General features: G+C 47.2%; 1 protein-coding gene across 1 annotated transcript in view; it reads left to right on the top strand.

Moving 5' to 3' along the window:
- The window catches only part of slco5a1b (solute carrier organic anion transporter family member 5A1b), a 90,690-nt gene that overhangs the window by 19,516 nt on the left and 55,362 nt on the right, over nt 1-15,812 (top strand). The window contains exons 10-11 of the mRNA XM_084706662.1: nt 852-938; nt 4,488-4,570. Of these exons, the coding sequence (XP_084562788.1) occupies nt 852-938; nt 4,488-4,570 (170 nt within the window). The remainder of the gene's footprint in view (nt 1-851; nt 939-4,487; nt 4,571-15,812) is intronic.

Below are 15,812 nucleotides of genomic sequence, written 5' to 3'. Positions count from 1 at the left end.
ACCACAGTCGTGAACCAGCAGTACGGCTACCATTCCATTTTCACTTCCCTGTATGGCCTTTAGGCCCCAAACACAGGTGATTCATTAGAACCAAGCACCTGCCTCCCCCTCCCAATCTCTCTCTCTCTCTCTCTCTCTCTCTCTCTCTCTCTCTCTCTCTCTCTCTCTCTCTCTCTCTCTCTCTCTCTCTCTCTCTCTCTCTCTCTCTCTCTCTTTAACACATACACACATTTCACCTACCCCATCTTGTCTTTTCCCCCACTTATGTGCCTTTCACCCCCCCCACGCTGAACCACCCCACGCTTGCCTCTCCGTCCCCTGATGCCTGCCCTCCTCCCACTGCCTGCCCTCCTCCCACTGCCTCCCCCTCAGCAGTCCCCCTCTTCTCCCTCCTCACATCCTCTCAAAGCCCAGTCTCACTCTCTTACTGCCCCTCCCTGCATCCACACACACACACACTCACTGCCCATCCCCCCCCTCCACCCAACCCCCCCTCTCCCTCCCCCGCCTCCGCCTCCAAACCCTCCCGACTCTCCTCCTCCTCTCTCTTTCTTTTCTGTCTTTCACTCTTTCTCTTTCACTCTCTCTTTCTCTCTCTCTTTGTAGTGTGAGAGGAGTGTTATATGTGCAGGGAGACTCTCAAACTCTCTTCACAGGCCAAGGTGAGAGATCATTTGGGACCCTCTGGAGAATAGCAAGTATTGATGAACTCCTCTGCCCCCCCCCCTCCCCTCTCTCTCTCTCTCTCTCTCTCTCTCTCTCTCTCTCTCTCTCTCTCTCTCTCTCTCTCCTTTGCTCTCCCATTCCATCTATCTGCCTCTCCCTCTCCTTCTGTCCCTCTCTGCCCACAGACCACTACAGACAGATGAGGGCCTCCACTTGATGGAGATCCTGGCTCGAAGGGCCAAGATACAGATGACTGACTTCCTGGAGCTCTCGTACGTATTCCAAGTTGTGATGCCATTGCTTTCTGAGTGTGGTTAAACAGAAGACCATTGTAGTGTAGTGCCTTTTCAGTTGATGATATGATGTAATAGTTTGAAAGATTCATCATCCTTTTAACCCTAGCTCTAGCTGTCAGGCCTGGGCTGGAACATACAGGTTCCAGTCCTGTTCCTAAGATGTCTGCCCTTCAGTTTCCCTCCCCCTATTCCTTCAGGCTTTACAATGAAGTACTTTTAGAAACAAAAGCCTGCTTGATGCAAGTCATTCAATAGTTTTTTGACTATGTACTGCCCTGCTACAAGAATACTAAACCAGAGCATTTCAACCAGGTCTGATACCGTTTCTCTCAAGCATTCCTTTTAGTAAACACAGTGCAAGTAGTCAACCTGATAGAGAGTGGCTAGGGAGAAGGAGGGGGTGACATTATTGACATGTGGTGCGGTTTGGAGTCGCAGCTGCAATCATTTATTAACGAGAATGAACTGGCGCTGAACTCCTGTCTCTTTCTCCCAAAGTCGTTAGGTTGTTCCCTGCAGGTGGCTAACGTTGCTGTGAGGTGTGAAATGTGTGTGTCTGAACACTCACACTTAGAATGCAATGAGGCTTTTAACGTCAGGCGCACAACTAAATGGGGGTCTAGTAGTGGCACACTGCTACATGTGTGTGTGTGTGTGTGTGTGTGTGTGTGTGTGTGTGTGACAGTGTGTGTTTTTTGAGTACTATTTTTGTCTGACCTTCCCTTCCCAAAGGAGCATTTTCACAGTAGCTTTCACAGTCCACCTAAACATATAGCCATATATTTGACGAAAGCACTTCAGGTACGGTAATGCGACTTCTATATAACATCAGAACAAACGCATCCATGAAATGGAGTTTTTAACACCTAATACCACGTCATTTCCCAAAACTGCGGTGCTCAAAAGGTCTCCCCTACTTTTGTCTTCTTCTTCTACCATTTTGACCACTGTAATGTGCACATTTATCTGACCCACCCACTGTTTCACTCAATAACCATACAGTGGTAGTAACACAATGCCCCCCAATAAACACTCAGGCCCAATTGTGTACTTTTGTATGTTTGTGTGTGTGTGTATTTTCCTCCACACATACATACACTCCAGTCCAACCACACACACACACACACACATACACCTCAGTCCTCTTGTTCCCTGTGCACAGCCCGCCTCTGTATCCACCCCATGGGTGGTCTCCACAGCGCCTGGGTCTAATGTACCTTTTGTCTCTGTCCCTTTCCCTGGAAATGAAAGGCCAGTGTGTGTGTGTGTAAAAGTGATGGATAGGTGGGGAGGAGGAGAGAGAGGGAGCGGGAGAGAAAGGAGAACACAGCATCCTGGCTCTTTTATGTGCGAGCGCAGAGAAAGCCCAGCAGGGGGAGCCGCCTTGACAATTTGTCAGAGGTGCTACGCTTATTTTAGCTTAGTCCGGCTTCCCTGTAGAGGTAGCGTCAGCTGCTGTTCAGAACCCGGCTCAGGTCCCTGGGATAGGGCCCTGGGATAGGGCCCTGGGATAGGGCCCTGGCATAGACTCACCCGGGGGGCCCAATGTTATAGCCTTCGATTCTGTACTTAATGTTCTATTTGGAAGTGTAGGGTTGGGGTAAGCTGTTGACTACCAGGGGTCTTCCTCCACAGAACTTCTGTGGTAAAGAAAATCCCTGTCAATTCAGCTCAGGCAGTGGGGCCCTTTAATATTGACAACAATTTAATATCATTTAAATAACAAATGTATGTGCAATATTATAAGGTTATTTTTATGTAACTTGGCTGTTCTTTATTACTGAAATGCATGTTGATCAACAAACAATACTTTAGATGAACGAGTCATGTAAAGTCTCAATTTTTCATCCATTCCAACAACTGTATGATACTGACAAATACAGTGGCTGATTAGTCTCAAAACCTCTCAATTATATTTTTGGACCTGAAAAGCTGGAAGTTGCCGCTGAGGTTTGACGCATCGATGTGGGTGGTTTCAAAGCCTTTTTACTTTGAGCTGAATGATAACTCTTGCGTAACCGTCACTGATTGTCGTCTGAAAATTGAAAAAGAAGCCAGAATGACGTAACGTCTTTGTGGAAGATCTCTTTTTGAAGTGTGACCACAAGGGGGAGGGAGAGATGTACATGGTGGTGGCTTGTAAAATATTCTGTGGAACACACATATACACACTGATATCTAGACCATAGAAAACGTTTTATAAACAAATGTGATTTGTAGTATTTTGTCGGGGACAGCTAATTTACATTGTGTTCAAATAAAAATGATGTATTTTCGTTATGCACTATGTCTTACGTTCATTTAAAACAAGATTTGGTTCTTCAAGGAAACACTATGGAATATGGCTTTACTGAGAACTACAAGGTCATTTCGGATGTTCATAGTTCACAGAATGTTTTAAAACCTACTTTTGGTTGGTGTAGAGGGAGCATATGAATGTGTAAGAAACTCACATGAGTGATTTGTCCTGTTCAAACCCTAATGGTCTGGGACTGGCAGCTTGATGTATCTTTTAGCAGATGTGACAAATTCATATAGCAATAGCTTGAAGGAACTGACCAAGAGCACTGTGATAAACTGACTGTCTTACATTAAAGAATGCCACAACAGTATGGCAACCTAGATTCAGGAAGAAATCTTTGACATTTAATAAAGCCAATATTACATTTTATATAACATACATTTATGGTTCTGATGAATAGTATAATTATAATTTGATGTATTGACATTTTGTATTAGTGTGTCCCAAATTGTTTATACAATTTGTTACACAACAATAATATAGATAATAATATAGACCAAAAGTTTAGTGTAGTCCTCAAAGGTCTGATGTGTACTGTAAGTGTAAGAAAGTAAGGGTTAATCGGTTGGTGACCCTCAAAGCCTTCACAACAACTGACTGTACTCCGTGACCTGGACCACCCACAGTCCCTCCATCTCCCACCTGCCTCTTTTTCTGCCTATTGTAAATGAAATGTGACATAGTCTCCCCTCGTTAGACTGGTTTTGGTGTGGTACAAAATATGGTTAGTTGGGCGTGGACCTTCTTATGGTTCTTTTATTGAGCTAGCCTATCTAGCTAGCTAATCTATTTGTCCCTCAAACAAAGGTATATGCAATTACTAGTGTGTGTAGTGTAGAGAACAGCCTTACATCGTCTCCAACAAGTTGTGCATCGCTCTGCAACTCAGTTACAGATTGTTTGCACAACCCTACCCTGGTTGTTCCAGGTTAGGGAAGACATCACGTTTGGGCTTTTCCCTTTATTTTCCGGGTGTTTGTAAAATGTTGTTCTTGGTCACATTGAAATTCAAGAGATTATGTCGGCGGGGGGGTTGGGGGGGGGAGGGGGGTTGCCAGAGGTGAAACACTTAATGAGCCGGGTAACCAAGAAAAAAAATGATGTCTAGTAGAGAAACTAGGCATAAAAATGATGTTTGGCTACAATGAAATATAATTATACTGCTGAAGGGTCAGTCTCTCTGGATGGTGTTTGGAATTTCCCACCTTTGTTTGTCTTTACAGGGTGGTGGGCCCAGCAGTGACCTTCAAGGTGAAACCCAACAACCCCCAGAACGTGACCACAGCTGATGTCGCCAACGTCGCAGGTCAGAATCTCTAATGTGTTGCTCTCTGCCACTAGCGGTAATATTATGAATCGGTCATGCCACCTTTCAACCAATATTCAACTAGTCACTTGCAATATTGTGAAAAATAATAGACATGACTAATTTATTAAAGTACGTAATTGAGAGTGGAAAAGAAGAACCATAACATCAACTTTGACTGACTGACACATTGACCTCATTGTCCATTCAATATGTCAAAGGAGATAAAATGATATAGTGATACCATTTGAGAACAGTATGAGCAAAGACTTCCCTCGGTTATATAACGATCTGTGTTTTTGATAGAAAGGAAAATGTAATTTCGATAAAAGGCTAACATAGTTCAAGATAGGTAAGGGTTTAGGAATTTTGAGTTTTAGAATTCTGAACGAAGAAGTCCTCCAAACACAACTTCCAGCCCACAACAAAAGAAGGCCTGCGGTCACAAAACTCCATTGGGAAGTTCTGGGCTCCCACATCCAAAATGGTCTGGGCCGTGGTGTATCAAAGTCAACTTTGTTGCTTGGAAGTGACAGTGTGGGAGTGTGAGCAGGCTACAGTGGCTCATGTAGTGAGCTGGAGCAGTAATGAGGCGAGGTGTTGATGAAGTGAAGAATAAAGACCTGAGTGTGTGTGTGTGTGTCATTAGACAGCCTGTCAGTCCAGGAAGAGGGGAAGGGAGGGAGAGAGAGAGAGAGAGAGAGAGAGAGAGAGAGAGAGAGAGAGAGAGAGAGAGAGAGAGAGAGAGAGAGAGAGAGAGAGAGAGAGAGAGAGAGAGAGAGGCATAGAGGGCTGAACATTTAATGATTCCTGGCTGGGCCTGACTCTAAGCTCTCTCTCTCTCCCACTCCCACACAGACACACACAGACACATGCCGATTACCCCAATACCTTGTACCTGGGAATGGGCTCGGTCAAAATAACTTCTGACCTTGCTTTTTTCTTTATTTTTCATTCTGATGACAGGTTTGATAATTGAGCCCTCTCTTTACTTTCTTTATTTTCTTTATCTATTACAATAAAACCCTGAGAAATCAAATTCATTACTGAAATGAATTCAAACATTTGACACATTTTCACGTTATATTTAAAATGGCAGTCTCTTACGCTAAGTGAACAGTGAGGGTGAGCTGTCTTCAAAGTATAATTTGTCATATTCAAGTAGAACATGTGTCTGTCCCACAGCATAGATGATTACAATACAGTTCAAACATCTATTTTCTACATCAATCATTACATGGTTATTGTAATGGCATGTTACATCATAAATTACAGACTTATCATGAGAAAATGGGTGTCATTCTTAGAAGTGAAAGCTGACTAGTTTTTTTCAGTAGACTTTGGATTATTGCCTTAAGTTGGCAATATAGGATATACTATATCTGACTGAAAATTACCCATACAGGATATTTCACTTATATTAACCCATATATACAATAAGATTATACTAAGCATTAGACAAATAAAATCAATCCAACCACAATTGAACCAAGTCTCCACATTATGACACCCCTCCTGCTTTGCACAGCAGCTGATCGATACCAGCCTGGCCTACGGGGTTGGGCTGGCATTAGATGATGGTGGAGTTGACAAAAGGCTGTGGGCCGAGTAGGACTGAGCTGAGCCCCCGCTAAAACCCAGAGAGTACTGCTTCTGTCACGCGCGTCCCACCATTGTCACCAGCAATGGGGCCGGTGAGGGCCATTGTCAGGTGGAGCAGGGTGGAAGAGGTGGTGGGGGAGGGGGGGGTGGGGAATGTCAAGATGGTGGGCAGAGGGGTGACGACCCCCATTGTTCAGGGGCGGGAGTGGGGGGGCCCAAAGGCCACTGCTAGCAGTGCGTGGCGGCCGTGAGAACGGGCTCCTTGAATGGAGGCGAGGTCAGGGTCAGGGCAGCGGGCAGCTCAATTAGCACTTTAAGCAGGGAGAGGCAGCTGAGGTACTCTGACTCCTCCAGAAATCAGCATCCTCACTCTCCTGGCAGCCCCCTTCCAGTGTTCCACTGGGCTGGGTAAGCTAAAGCTAATGCAAGGTTGAATCTGCTCAAAGCTCCACTAGCTGTGTCTGAGACTGCTGTAGTAATATCCACTAAGTTCATTAAACACAGAGCCCATTTTGCTTCTAATTGATTTCTTTTCATTATGCATTAATGTGGCCCGATTTGAAAATGATGGTTCACACGCGTTGTTCTTGGCAAGTCTAGCAAGAAGAATGAGCCAAAATCAGTCTGAAAGTGTGTGTTAAACTGGTACATACCTACCTCAATAGGTTGTTGCAGCGAAAGGCGACTCTACCAAATATGAATGTGTGGGGGGCGAATACTTAGTTATTCAAGCAAGATGTTTTTGTACACCCCTACGTTATATGGATTCTTTGTTTGTTTATGTAGTGCATTTGTCTGGTAGTGCAATGTCTGGCCTAACAATGAAAGGCTGCTCCCACAGACTGAAGTGTAATATCAGAGGTGTTTTGACGTGGTGAGTCTGTGTCAGAGGTCACAAACAGATAAAAAAGTTAGAAGGCATGAGTCAAAAAACCAACCATGAAGAAACACAACAATGGTTCCCAGTTGCCCCTGCCCGGAAGCGGGTCACCGGGGCCCCCCCCTGGAGCCAGGCCCGGGGGTGGGGCTCGATGGCGAGCGCCTGGTGGCCGGGCCTTTTCCCATGGGGCCCGGTCGGGCACAGCCCGAAGAGACAACGTGGGACCCTCTTCCAGTGGGCTCACCATCCGCAGGAGGGGTCATGGGGGTCGGGTGCAGTGTGAGACGGGCGGCGGCCGAAGGCGGGGGCCTTGGCGGTCTGATCCTCGGCTGCAGAAGCTAGCTTTAGGGACGTGGAACGTCACCTCGCTGGCGGGAAAGGAGCCTGAGCTGGTGCGCGAGGTAGAGAGTTTCCGGCTAGATATAGTCGGCCTCGCCTCGACGCACAGCACGGGCTCCGGAACCAGTCTCCTTGAGAGGGGCTGGACTCTCTTCCACTCTGGAGTTGCCCTTGGTGAGAGGCGTCGAGCTGGGGTGGGAATACTTGTTTCCCCTCGGTTCGGTGCCTGTACATTGGGGTTCACCCCGGTGGATGAGAGGGTAGCCTCCCTCCGCCTTCGGGTGGGGGGACGGGTCCTCACTGTCGTTTGTGCTTATGCACCAAGCGGCAGCTCAGAGTACCCACCCTTTTTGGAGTCTCTGGAGGGGGTGCTGGAAAGCGCTCCTCCCGGGGATTCCCTCGTCCTCCTGGGGGACTTCAATGCTCATGTGGGCAATGACAGTGAGACCTGGAGGGGCGTGATTGGGAGGAACGGCCCCCCCGATCTGAACCCGAGTGGTGTTCTGTTGTTGGACTTCTGTGCTAAACACGGCTTGTCCATAACGAACACCATGTTCAAGCATAAGGGTGTCCATATGTGCACCTGGCACCAGGACACCCGAGGTCTCAGTTCGATGATCGACTTCGTAGTCGTGTCGTCGGACTTGAGGCCGCATGTCTTGGACACTCGGGTGAGGAGAGGGGCGGAGCTGTCAACTGATCACCACCTGGTGGTGAGTTGGCTCCGATGGTGGGGGAGGACGCCGGTCAGGCCTGGCAGGCCCAAACGTAATGTGAGGGTCTGCTGGGAACGGCTGGTGGAACCCTCTGTCAGAAGGAGCTTCAACTCCCACCTCCGGGAGAGCTTCGATCATGTCTCGGGGGGGGCCGGGGACATTGAGTCCGAATGGGCCATGTTCCGGGCCTCCATTGTTGAAGCGGCTGACCGGAGCTGCGGCCGCAAGGCGGTCGGTGCATGTCGCGGCGGTAACCCTCGGACCCGGTGGTGGACTCCGGAGGTGAGGGATGCCGTCAAGCTGAAGAAGGAGGCCTATCGGGCTTTATTGGCTGGTAGGACTCCTGAGGCAGCTGATGTGTACCGGCAGGCCAAGCGGAACGCGGCTCTGGCGGTCGCGGAGGCAAAAACCCGGGCATGGGAGGAGTTCGGCGAGGCCATGGAGAATGACTTCCGAACGGCTTCAAAAAGGTTCTGGACCACCATCCGGCGACTCAGGAGGGGGAAGCAGTGCTCTGTCAACACTGTATACGGTGGGGACGGTGCGCTGCTGACTTCGACGGGGGACGTCCTGGATCGGTGGAAGGAATACTTTGAAGACCTCCTTAATTCCACCAACACGTTTTCCGACGTGGAGGCAGAGTCTGGGGACATCGGGGGGGGCCCTCCTATCTCTGGGGCCGAGTTCGCCGAGGTGGTTTGAAAAGCTCCGCGGTGGCAGGGCCCCTGGGGTGGACGAGGTCCGCCCGGAGTTCCTTAAGGCTCTGGATGTTGTAGGGCTGTCTTGGTTGACACGACTCTGCAACATCGCGTGGACATCGGGGACAGTGCCTCTGGACTGGCAGACCGGGGTGGTGGTTCCCCTCTTTAAAAAGGGGGACCGGAGGGTGTGCTCCAACTTTAGGGGGATCACACTCCTCAGCCTCCCTGGGAAAGTCTATTCGGGGGTCCTGGAGAGGAGGGTCCGCCGGATTGTCGAACCTCGGATTCAGGAGGAGCAATGTGGTTTTCGTCCTGGCCGTGGAACAGTGGACCAGCTCTATACCCTCCGCGGAGTCCTGGAGGGTACATGGGAGTTCGCCCAACCAGTCTACACATGTTTTGTGGATTTGGAAAAGGCGTTCGACCGTGTCCCTCGGGGGCTCATGTGGGGGGTGCTCCGAGAGTACGGGGTACCGGATTCCCTGATCGGGGCTGTCCGGTCCCTGTACGACCGGTGCCAGAGTTTGGTCCGCATTGCCGGTAGTAAGTCAAACTTGTTTCCGGTGAGGGTTGGACTCCGCCAGGGCTGCCCTATGTCACCGATTCTGTTCATTACCTATATGGACAGGATTTCTAGGCGCAGCCAGGGTGTTGAGGGGGTCCGGTTTGGTGACCTCAGGATCGGGTCGCTGCTTTTTGCAGATGATGTGGTCCTGTTGGCTTCATCGGGCCGTGACCTTCAGCTCTCACTGGAGCGGTTCGCAACCGAATGTGAAGCGGCTGGGATGCGAATCAGCACCTCCAAATCTGAGGCCATGGTTATCGACCGGAAAAGGGTGGAGTGCCATCTCCGGGTCGGGGAGGAGATCCTGAACCAAGTGGAGGAGTTCAAGTATCTCGGGGTCTTGTTCACGAGTGAGGGAAGAATGGAGCGCGAGGTCGACAGGCGGATCGGTGCGGCGTCCGCAGTGATGCGGGCTCTGCATCGGTCCGTCGTGGTGAAGAAGGAGCTGAGTCGAAAGGCGAAGCTCTCTATTTACCAGTCGATCTACGTTCCTACCCTCACCTATGGTCACGAACTATGGGTAGTGACCGAAAGAACGAGATTGCGAATACAAGCGGCCGAAATGAGCTTTCTCCGCAGGGTGTCCGGGCTCTCCCTTAGAGATAGGGTGAGAAGCTCGGTCATCCGGGAGGGGCTCAGAGTAGAACCGCTGCTCCTCCGCGTCGAGAGGAGCCAGCTGAGGTGGCTCGGGCATCTGATTAGGATGCCTCCTGGACGCCTCCCTGGTGAGGTGTTCCGGGCACGTCCCACTGGGAAGAGGCCCCGGGGAAGACCCAGGACACGCTGGAGGGACTATGTCACTCGGCTGGCCTGGGAACGCCTCGGGGTCCCCCAGGAAGAGGTGGTGGAAGTGGCCGGGGAGAGGGAAGCCTGGGCCTCCCTGCTTAGGTCGTTGCCCCCGCGACCCGATCCCCGGACAAGCGGAAGATGACGAGACGAGACGAGGCATGAGTCCCTTACAAAGTGGGACGGTTGAAATGCTACTGGGCAGGCTGTAGTATAAAGGAAATTCACATTCTCACTTGGATGGCATCAAATAGGCCTTAGTGAGTCTGAAATACTTTCTTTTTCTCTCTAACCATCTACATATTTCACTCTCTCTCTCTCTTCCTTTCTTTCACTTTTTTTGCTCACACACTCTCCATATCACTAAGAGTTTTTAACCTTGAAGTGCTTTTTCATCCTTGCTTATTTCAACTCCAGAAACCATCAGCTTCCATCATCAGATTCCTGGGCTACTCACAGCTTGAAATAAAACCCAATTCAAGAAATCATTATGAAGACAAAACGAAAGTTTTCTTCTTTTTCTTCTTCTCCTTCTTCTCCTTTTCATCTCTCTTCCAGGTGACTGGATTAGCATAGATCCCATACGCTGACAGCATCGACCTTCTCTCCAGCTAAACACTTGTCAAAATGCCAAATGTTATTACCTGGCTCCTTAGGTCAAAGTAATGGGGTACGTCTACCAAGCTAACTTATTTCATATTGATGTGAGGGTCTTGGACTCAAGAGCACTTTTACAGCCCTGACTTCCTTAAAGGGTGGGTACTATATTCTAGAACAACCAGGGAACTGTATTCGGTATGCATTCTTACCACTAACTATAATATATTGCCATTGTCTGTGTCATCCTGATATATGGGTTGGTAGACGGGTGTTTATTATTTATAGTCAAATTACACAGAATTAATCGTTTTGTTCTTCAATGATAAAAAAGATCATCTCAGCTACCATCATGATAGATCTCCAATGTCTGTTTTTGTCTCTCAGTGTCTGAGGAAATATGACACCTGAAAAGTGGCAAACACAATTTGCTACCTGTTATCATTGTACGTCTTTATTTTTAAGAGTAACAACAATAACAGCAACAATTTCTACTCTTACCCAGCCGTCACATCCTTGGCGCTTCACATAATCATCAGGAACAGTAATAGCTTACTGTTTTTCATCAATTGCGGTTGTTTGGACGCCCTTCTTGGATGGTCTCCATAGGTTTCCTGTGTGTGATTTTATCAGTGACAATTCTCCCATTGGGATGCATAACACACTTATACCCTACAGTGACTGAAATCCATCCAAGTTAACTTCATTTGATTTTGTCTGTTCCAACCTCAAAATGAGAATCAATTCTAGAACATTCTCTGCCTGATCTTTCTAAACACAGTTATTGGTCATTGATGCTATTTGTCACGACACATGCCACTTCTTTGTATTTCAAAGTATCATCTTTTTTTACTCCGGCTACCTTTGGTGATCTCTAAGATGTCCGCCCTTTAGCTGTGAGCAGGCACGACCCTATGGTTTGTTCCTAGTTCAGAGGCACCTGTGGTTATTTTGGTTTGACTTCAGAGGGAGTGCAGAGCTGTGTGTCATCCTCCAGAGCTCTGGGAGCATCTGTGCATCCTGCTGTGGAGGCGCGGGGAGCACAGGTGTTGCGCAGAGCTGAGTATGTACAGCAGTGCACCATGGTCCTATGCCAACCGCGCCAGCCCATGTGCCAGCCCAGGCATTGGCATCGCTGTTGGCAACTCTCTCTCTTTCTCTCTCTCTCTCTCTTTCTCTGTCTATCTTTTTTCTGTCTCTCTTTCTCTCTCTGTCTCTCTCTCTCTCTTTCTCTGTCTCTTTCTCTGTCTATCTTTCTCTGTCTCTCTTTCTCTCTGTCTGTCTCTGTCTCTCTCTCTCTCTGTCTCTCTCTGTCTCTCTCTCTCTCTGTCTCTCTCTCTTTCTCTGTCTATCTTTCTCTGTCTGTCTGCCTGTCTGTCTGTCTCTCTCTTTTTCTCTCTCTCTCTATCTGTCTCTCTCTCTCTCTCTACAAGGCACTCTGCCACGCTCGCCCACAGCTGGCAGCTCTCACAGAGTTGGCACGGCTCCTAAAGTTGCTGTAACGTCGTTGGCAGACCTTTTGCAGATGGACCCTTTGCTCCAGAACTGGCTTTCACACTTGCATCACTATTGCATCATCCGAGCAACTAGGGGACGGCCTCCATGGTCTCAGCTCCTCATTGCAGTGCTCAGATTTACATGTGGGATGTGTGAATGCTATATTTGGGGGCCATTATCACACGTTCAGATGATGATATAATGGTCGTGGCGACGGTTTGTGTGAGCTCTAATATAGCGGTAAAATGCATCCTGCTTTTACAGCCCACAGAGTGTCAAAACCTTGTGTCTTTTAGGTGTTATAATTTGGCTTTATCCCACTGAGCTAAAGCCAAAACTCTTTCTATGGCAGCAAACAAATCCCTCAACTTTGAAATGGTTCGAAACGTCAGCGCCATTGTCGCCACCGAGGACCGAATGTGTCTTTCTACAAGAGACTGCGCTGCTTCAGGCGAAGCCTCTACCTCCTCCATATCTTGTCCAACCAACGGAGGACAAGATATATATTTTTAAATTCCAACCGAAAAAAAAAACCATGTGCATTAGTCAGGCCTGCTTCCCTCCACAGCCCAGCTCTGCCGTGAAGAACGTTATTAGGGGGACTGATGAAACGCTCCTGTTGTTCACTCACCTCTGGTGGCCCCAGTAGGCTGGCGGCTCCGTTCCCTTTAGCCGTCTCCAAGAAGCCTGATGAGGAGACAAGTAGACAGCTGAATTGATTGGCCCACTTCAAGGCATGGGCCTTGATTACAGCAGCATTCAAGTGTTCCCCCCCTTCAACTCTGTCTCTCTCTGTCTCTGTCTCTCTCTCTCTCTCTCTCTCTCTCTCTCTCTCTCTCTCTCTCTCTCTCTCTCTCTCTCTCTCTCTCTCTCTCTCTCTCTCTCTCTCTCTCTCTCTCTCTCTCTCTCTCTCTCTCTCCACCAGGCAGACTGTCAGAGGACGCCTGGTGACTCACCTCTGAGCATTAGGCTGAATGCTGGAAGGGCTCTGCATGGAGAAACCTTCCAACTGGTCCAGACTAGTTATAACCCTAGTCGGTTGGAAATCAAATCCAATTTGAGTTTGATTCATGTTTAGATCTGAGTCGTCGTGGTAAGGCATGAGTTATTATGGATTCATTGATAGTAAGATATGAACGCTGATTCAGTTCTCACTCAATTGTTATCATACAAATACAGTAAACAGGTGGAATCAACAATCATTTACGAGCTTAGATTTGGGAAAAAACGTGTTCATAGAATGATTCATCAAAGCCACAGATGCTTTCATGGCCGTCAGCTGTCTACGCAATGCCCGATTCACACAGAAAGGTATCACTGCTTGATTCGAGTTCACTTAGAGCAGGAGAGAGTGGCTTCTTTTGATGGTGAGGCGAACATGAAATGTCCGTCTTAAGCCCAGGCGTTGTCTATTCCAGAGTGTTTTATGTATTAGAACTGAGAAACAAAAGGCAGGCAAGGAACTTCAAAGTGGTACGGTGACATTTAGGACTCAATGTCTTCAAAGACGAGCCTCCTTTTGTAGTTCTTCTTTTCCTGTATAATTAATGGACTCCTTCTCCCATATATCTCTGTAGAGTAGGATTAAAACACAGATTAAGGTTAGCCTCCTAATTTCATTTTGCTTAGATTTTTTGCTATAATCTTTCAGTATTTTTAAGGTTTTCTGTGTGCAATTGTGCAAATATAACACAGTAACAAAAATAACAATGGATGAATCTCTGCCCATTTGGTTTGAACAGATCAACTACTTCCCTTTGGATGTGTTAAGTAGAGGGCAAGTTTGGATCTGTCTCTTTATGGAAAGGATTGCTTGATATGTCAATGAAAAAGATGTTTAATATGTCAGGTGAGAGACATGGTCTGAAGCTCATTTTCACCCCTCGATCTATGCTCAAATGTGTGTGTGTGTGTGTCAGTGTGTGTGTGTGTCAGTGTGTGTGTGTGTGTCAGTGTGTGTGTGTGTCAGTGTGTGTGTCTGAGTGTCCGTGTGGAGCCCATTCTACTTCATTCCTTTAGATGTGGTCATTATTATTTGGCAGTCATAGTCGCATTAAAGAAGAAAAAAGAGATCCGGGAAATAGACTCCAATGTCTGTTGATTAAAACGAGTACATTTTACAGTGAGACTTACACAGGTTCCAAAATCTTTTCTGTTATTTTTTGTAATATTTGTAATATTTTTTTGGTAGATCACTGAATCAATTGACTACTATTCCTAATTTGTTGACGCTATGTAGATTTTGTGTAGCTAAATATCTGTGATCAGCTCATTAAGTATTCACCTATAGTCCTCAGAACAGCTCCAGTTAGAACCCTGAGCACTCAGTTAGTATCCCAAGTTGTCTTTACAGTTGCTTGGTCAACGTCCGATGAGTGCTTATCTAAACCCCAAATCACTCACCAAAGAAACAGGAAGGAAGTTGTCCTCTGCAAAAAATATAATTAACTGATTCTCTTCCCATAAATGACATTGTCACGTTATTTTGTGGGATAAAGCCAACTTGTAATTGCCTGTCAAAGGTCAGTAGCCAAGCATGTCTGTCACAGCAAATTGTTGTTATATCACTTTAGATAATTCTGCTTGTCAACACATTGGTGAGAAAAAACACTTTCCCCATAATACGATTGGGAAAAGTGTTGCATTAACACCTCAGAAGTGTAAATAGCCTTTGTATTGCCTATAACGCTTGGCTATGGAGGGGGACACTTGCTGAAAACCATCTAACTGTGTCAAAAGCACAAACCACTGCTAAGACTATAATTACAAATATCCTCCATCTTTGCATGTGTTGTGCTTCAATCTTCTTTTGATCAAAAAAACTGTTTGTGTCCCCAGACAACATGTTCAATGTAATATCCTGTAAAGCGACCTGCTGTTACTCCCCCCTGTATCCCAGATCCATAAGCCTCTGAATATACCCAGTAGCTTTGCATTAGAAAGATAATAAATGCGACACATTGACCAGAATGTGGCTCAGATATTTATTAGCAACATTATTGAATGGTTACTGGGCTGATGGTACCTTGAATAGGGCCTGTTTCGACAACAACAATCAATACTGTTCCACATTACATATACATCAGCCAAGAGGGCAATATTGCTTTCTCTGAAGCGACGGCCTAATTAAAAAGATAAGCAGCCTCATTTGAAGCTGGCTTTAATAGCTCTCCTTGTGTTTGGGCATGCATATTGAAGAGATCCAAGTCAAGTATGGGAGTCAGATGGCTGAGCGGTTAGGGAATTGGGCTAGTAATCAGAAGGTTGCCGGTTCAATTTCCGGTCGTGCCAATGACGTTGTGTCCTTGGTCAAGGCACTTCACCCTACTTGCCTTGGGGGGGAATGTTACTGTAAGTCACTCTGGATAAGAGCGTCTGCTAAAATGACTAAATGTAAGTAGGATACAGACAGTTGTTGATAAACTATTAGAGCGAGTGCTGCTGGATCCAGATGTAAGTTATATTCTTTTAAAACTCTTTGTGAGCACACTTGTGTAGTTCTTCTGTGTGTGCCCATCACTGCAAGGTGATGTTGTCTGTGTGACGTGAACCAACAATC

The sequence above is a fragment of the Hypomesus nipponensis genome, chromosome 10 (assembly GCF_054491055.1).
Source record: "Hypomesus nipponensis isolate SF chromosome 10, ASM5449105v1, whole genome shotgun sequence".
Classification (NCBI taxonomy): domain Eukaryota; kingdom Metazoa; phylum Chordata; class Actinopteri; order Osmeriformes; family Osmeridae; genus Hypomesus; species Hypomesus nipponensis.
This window is presented reverse-complemented; position numbering and strand designations above follow the sequence as displayed.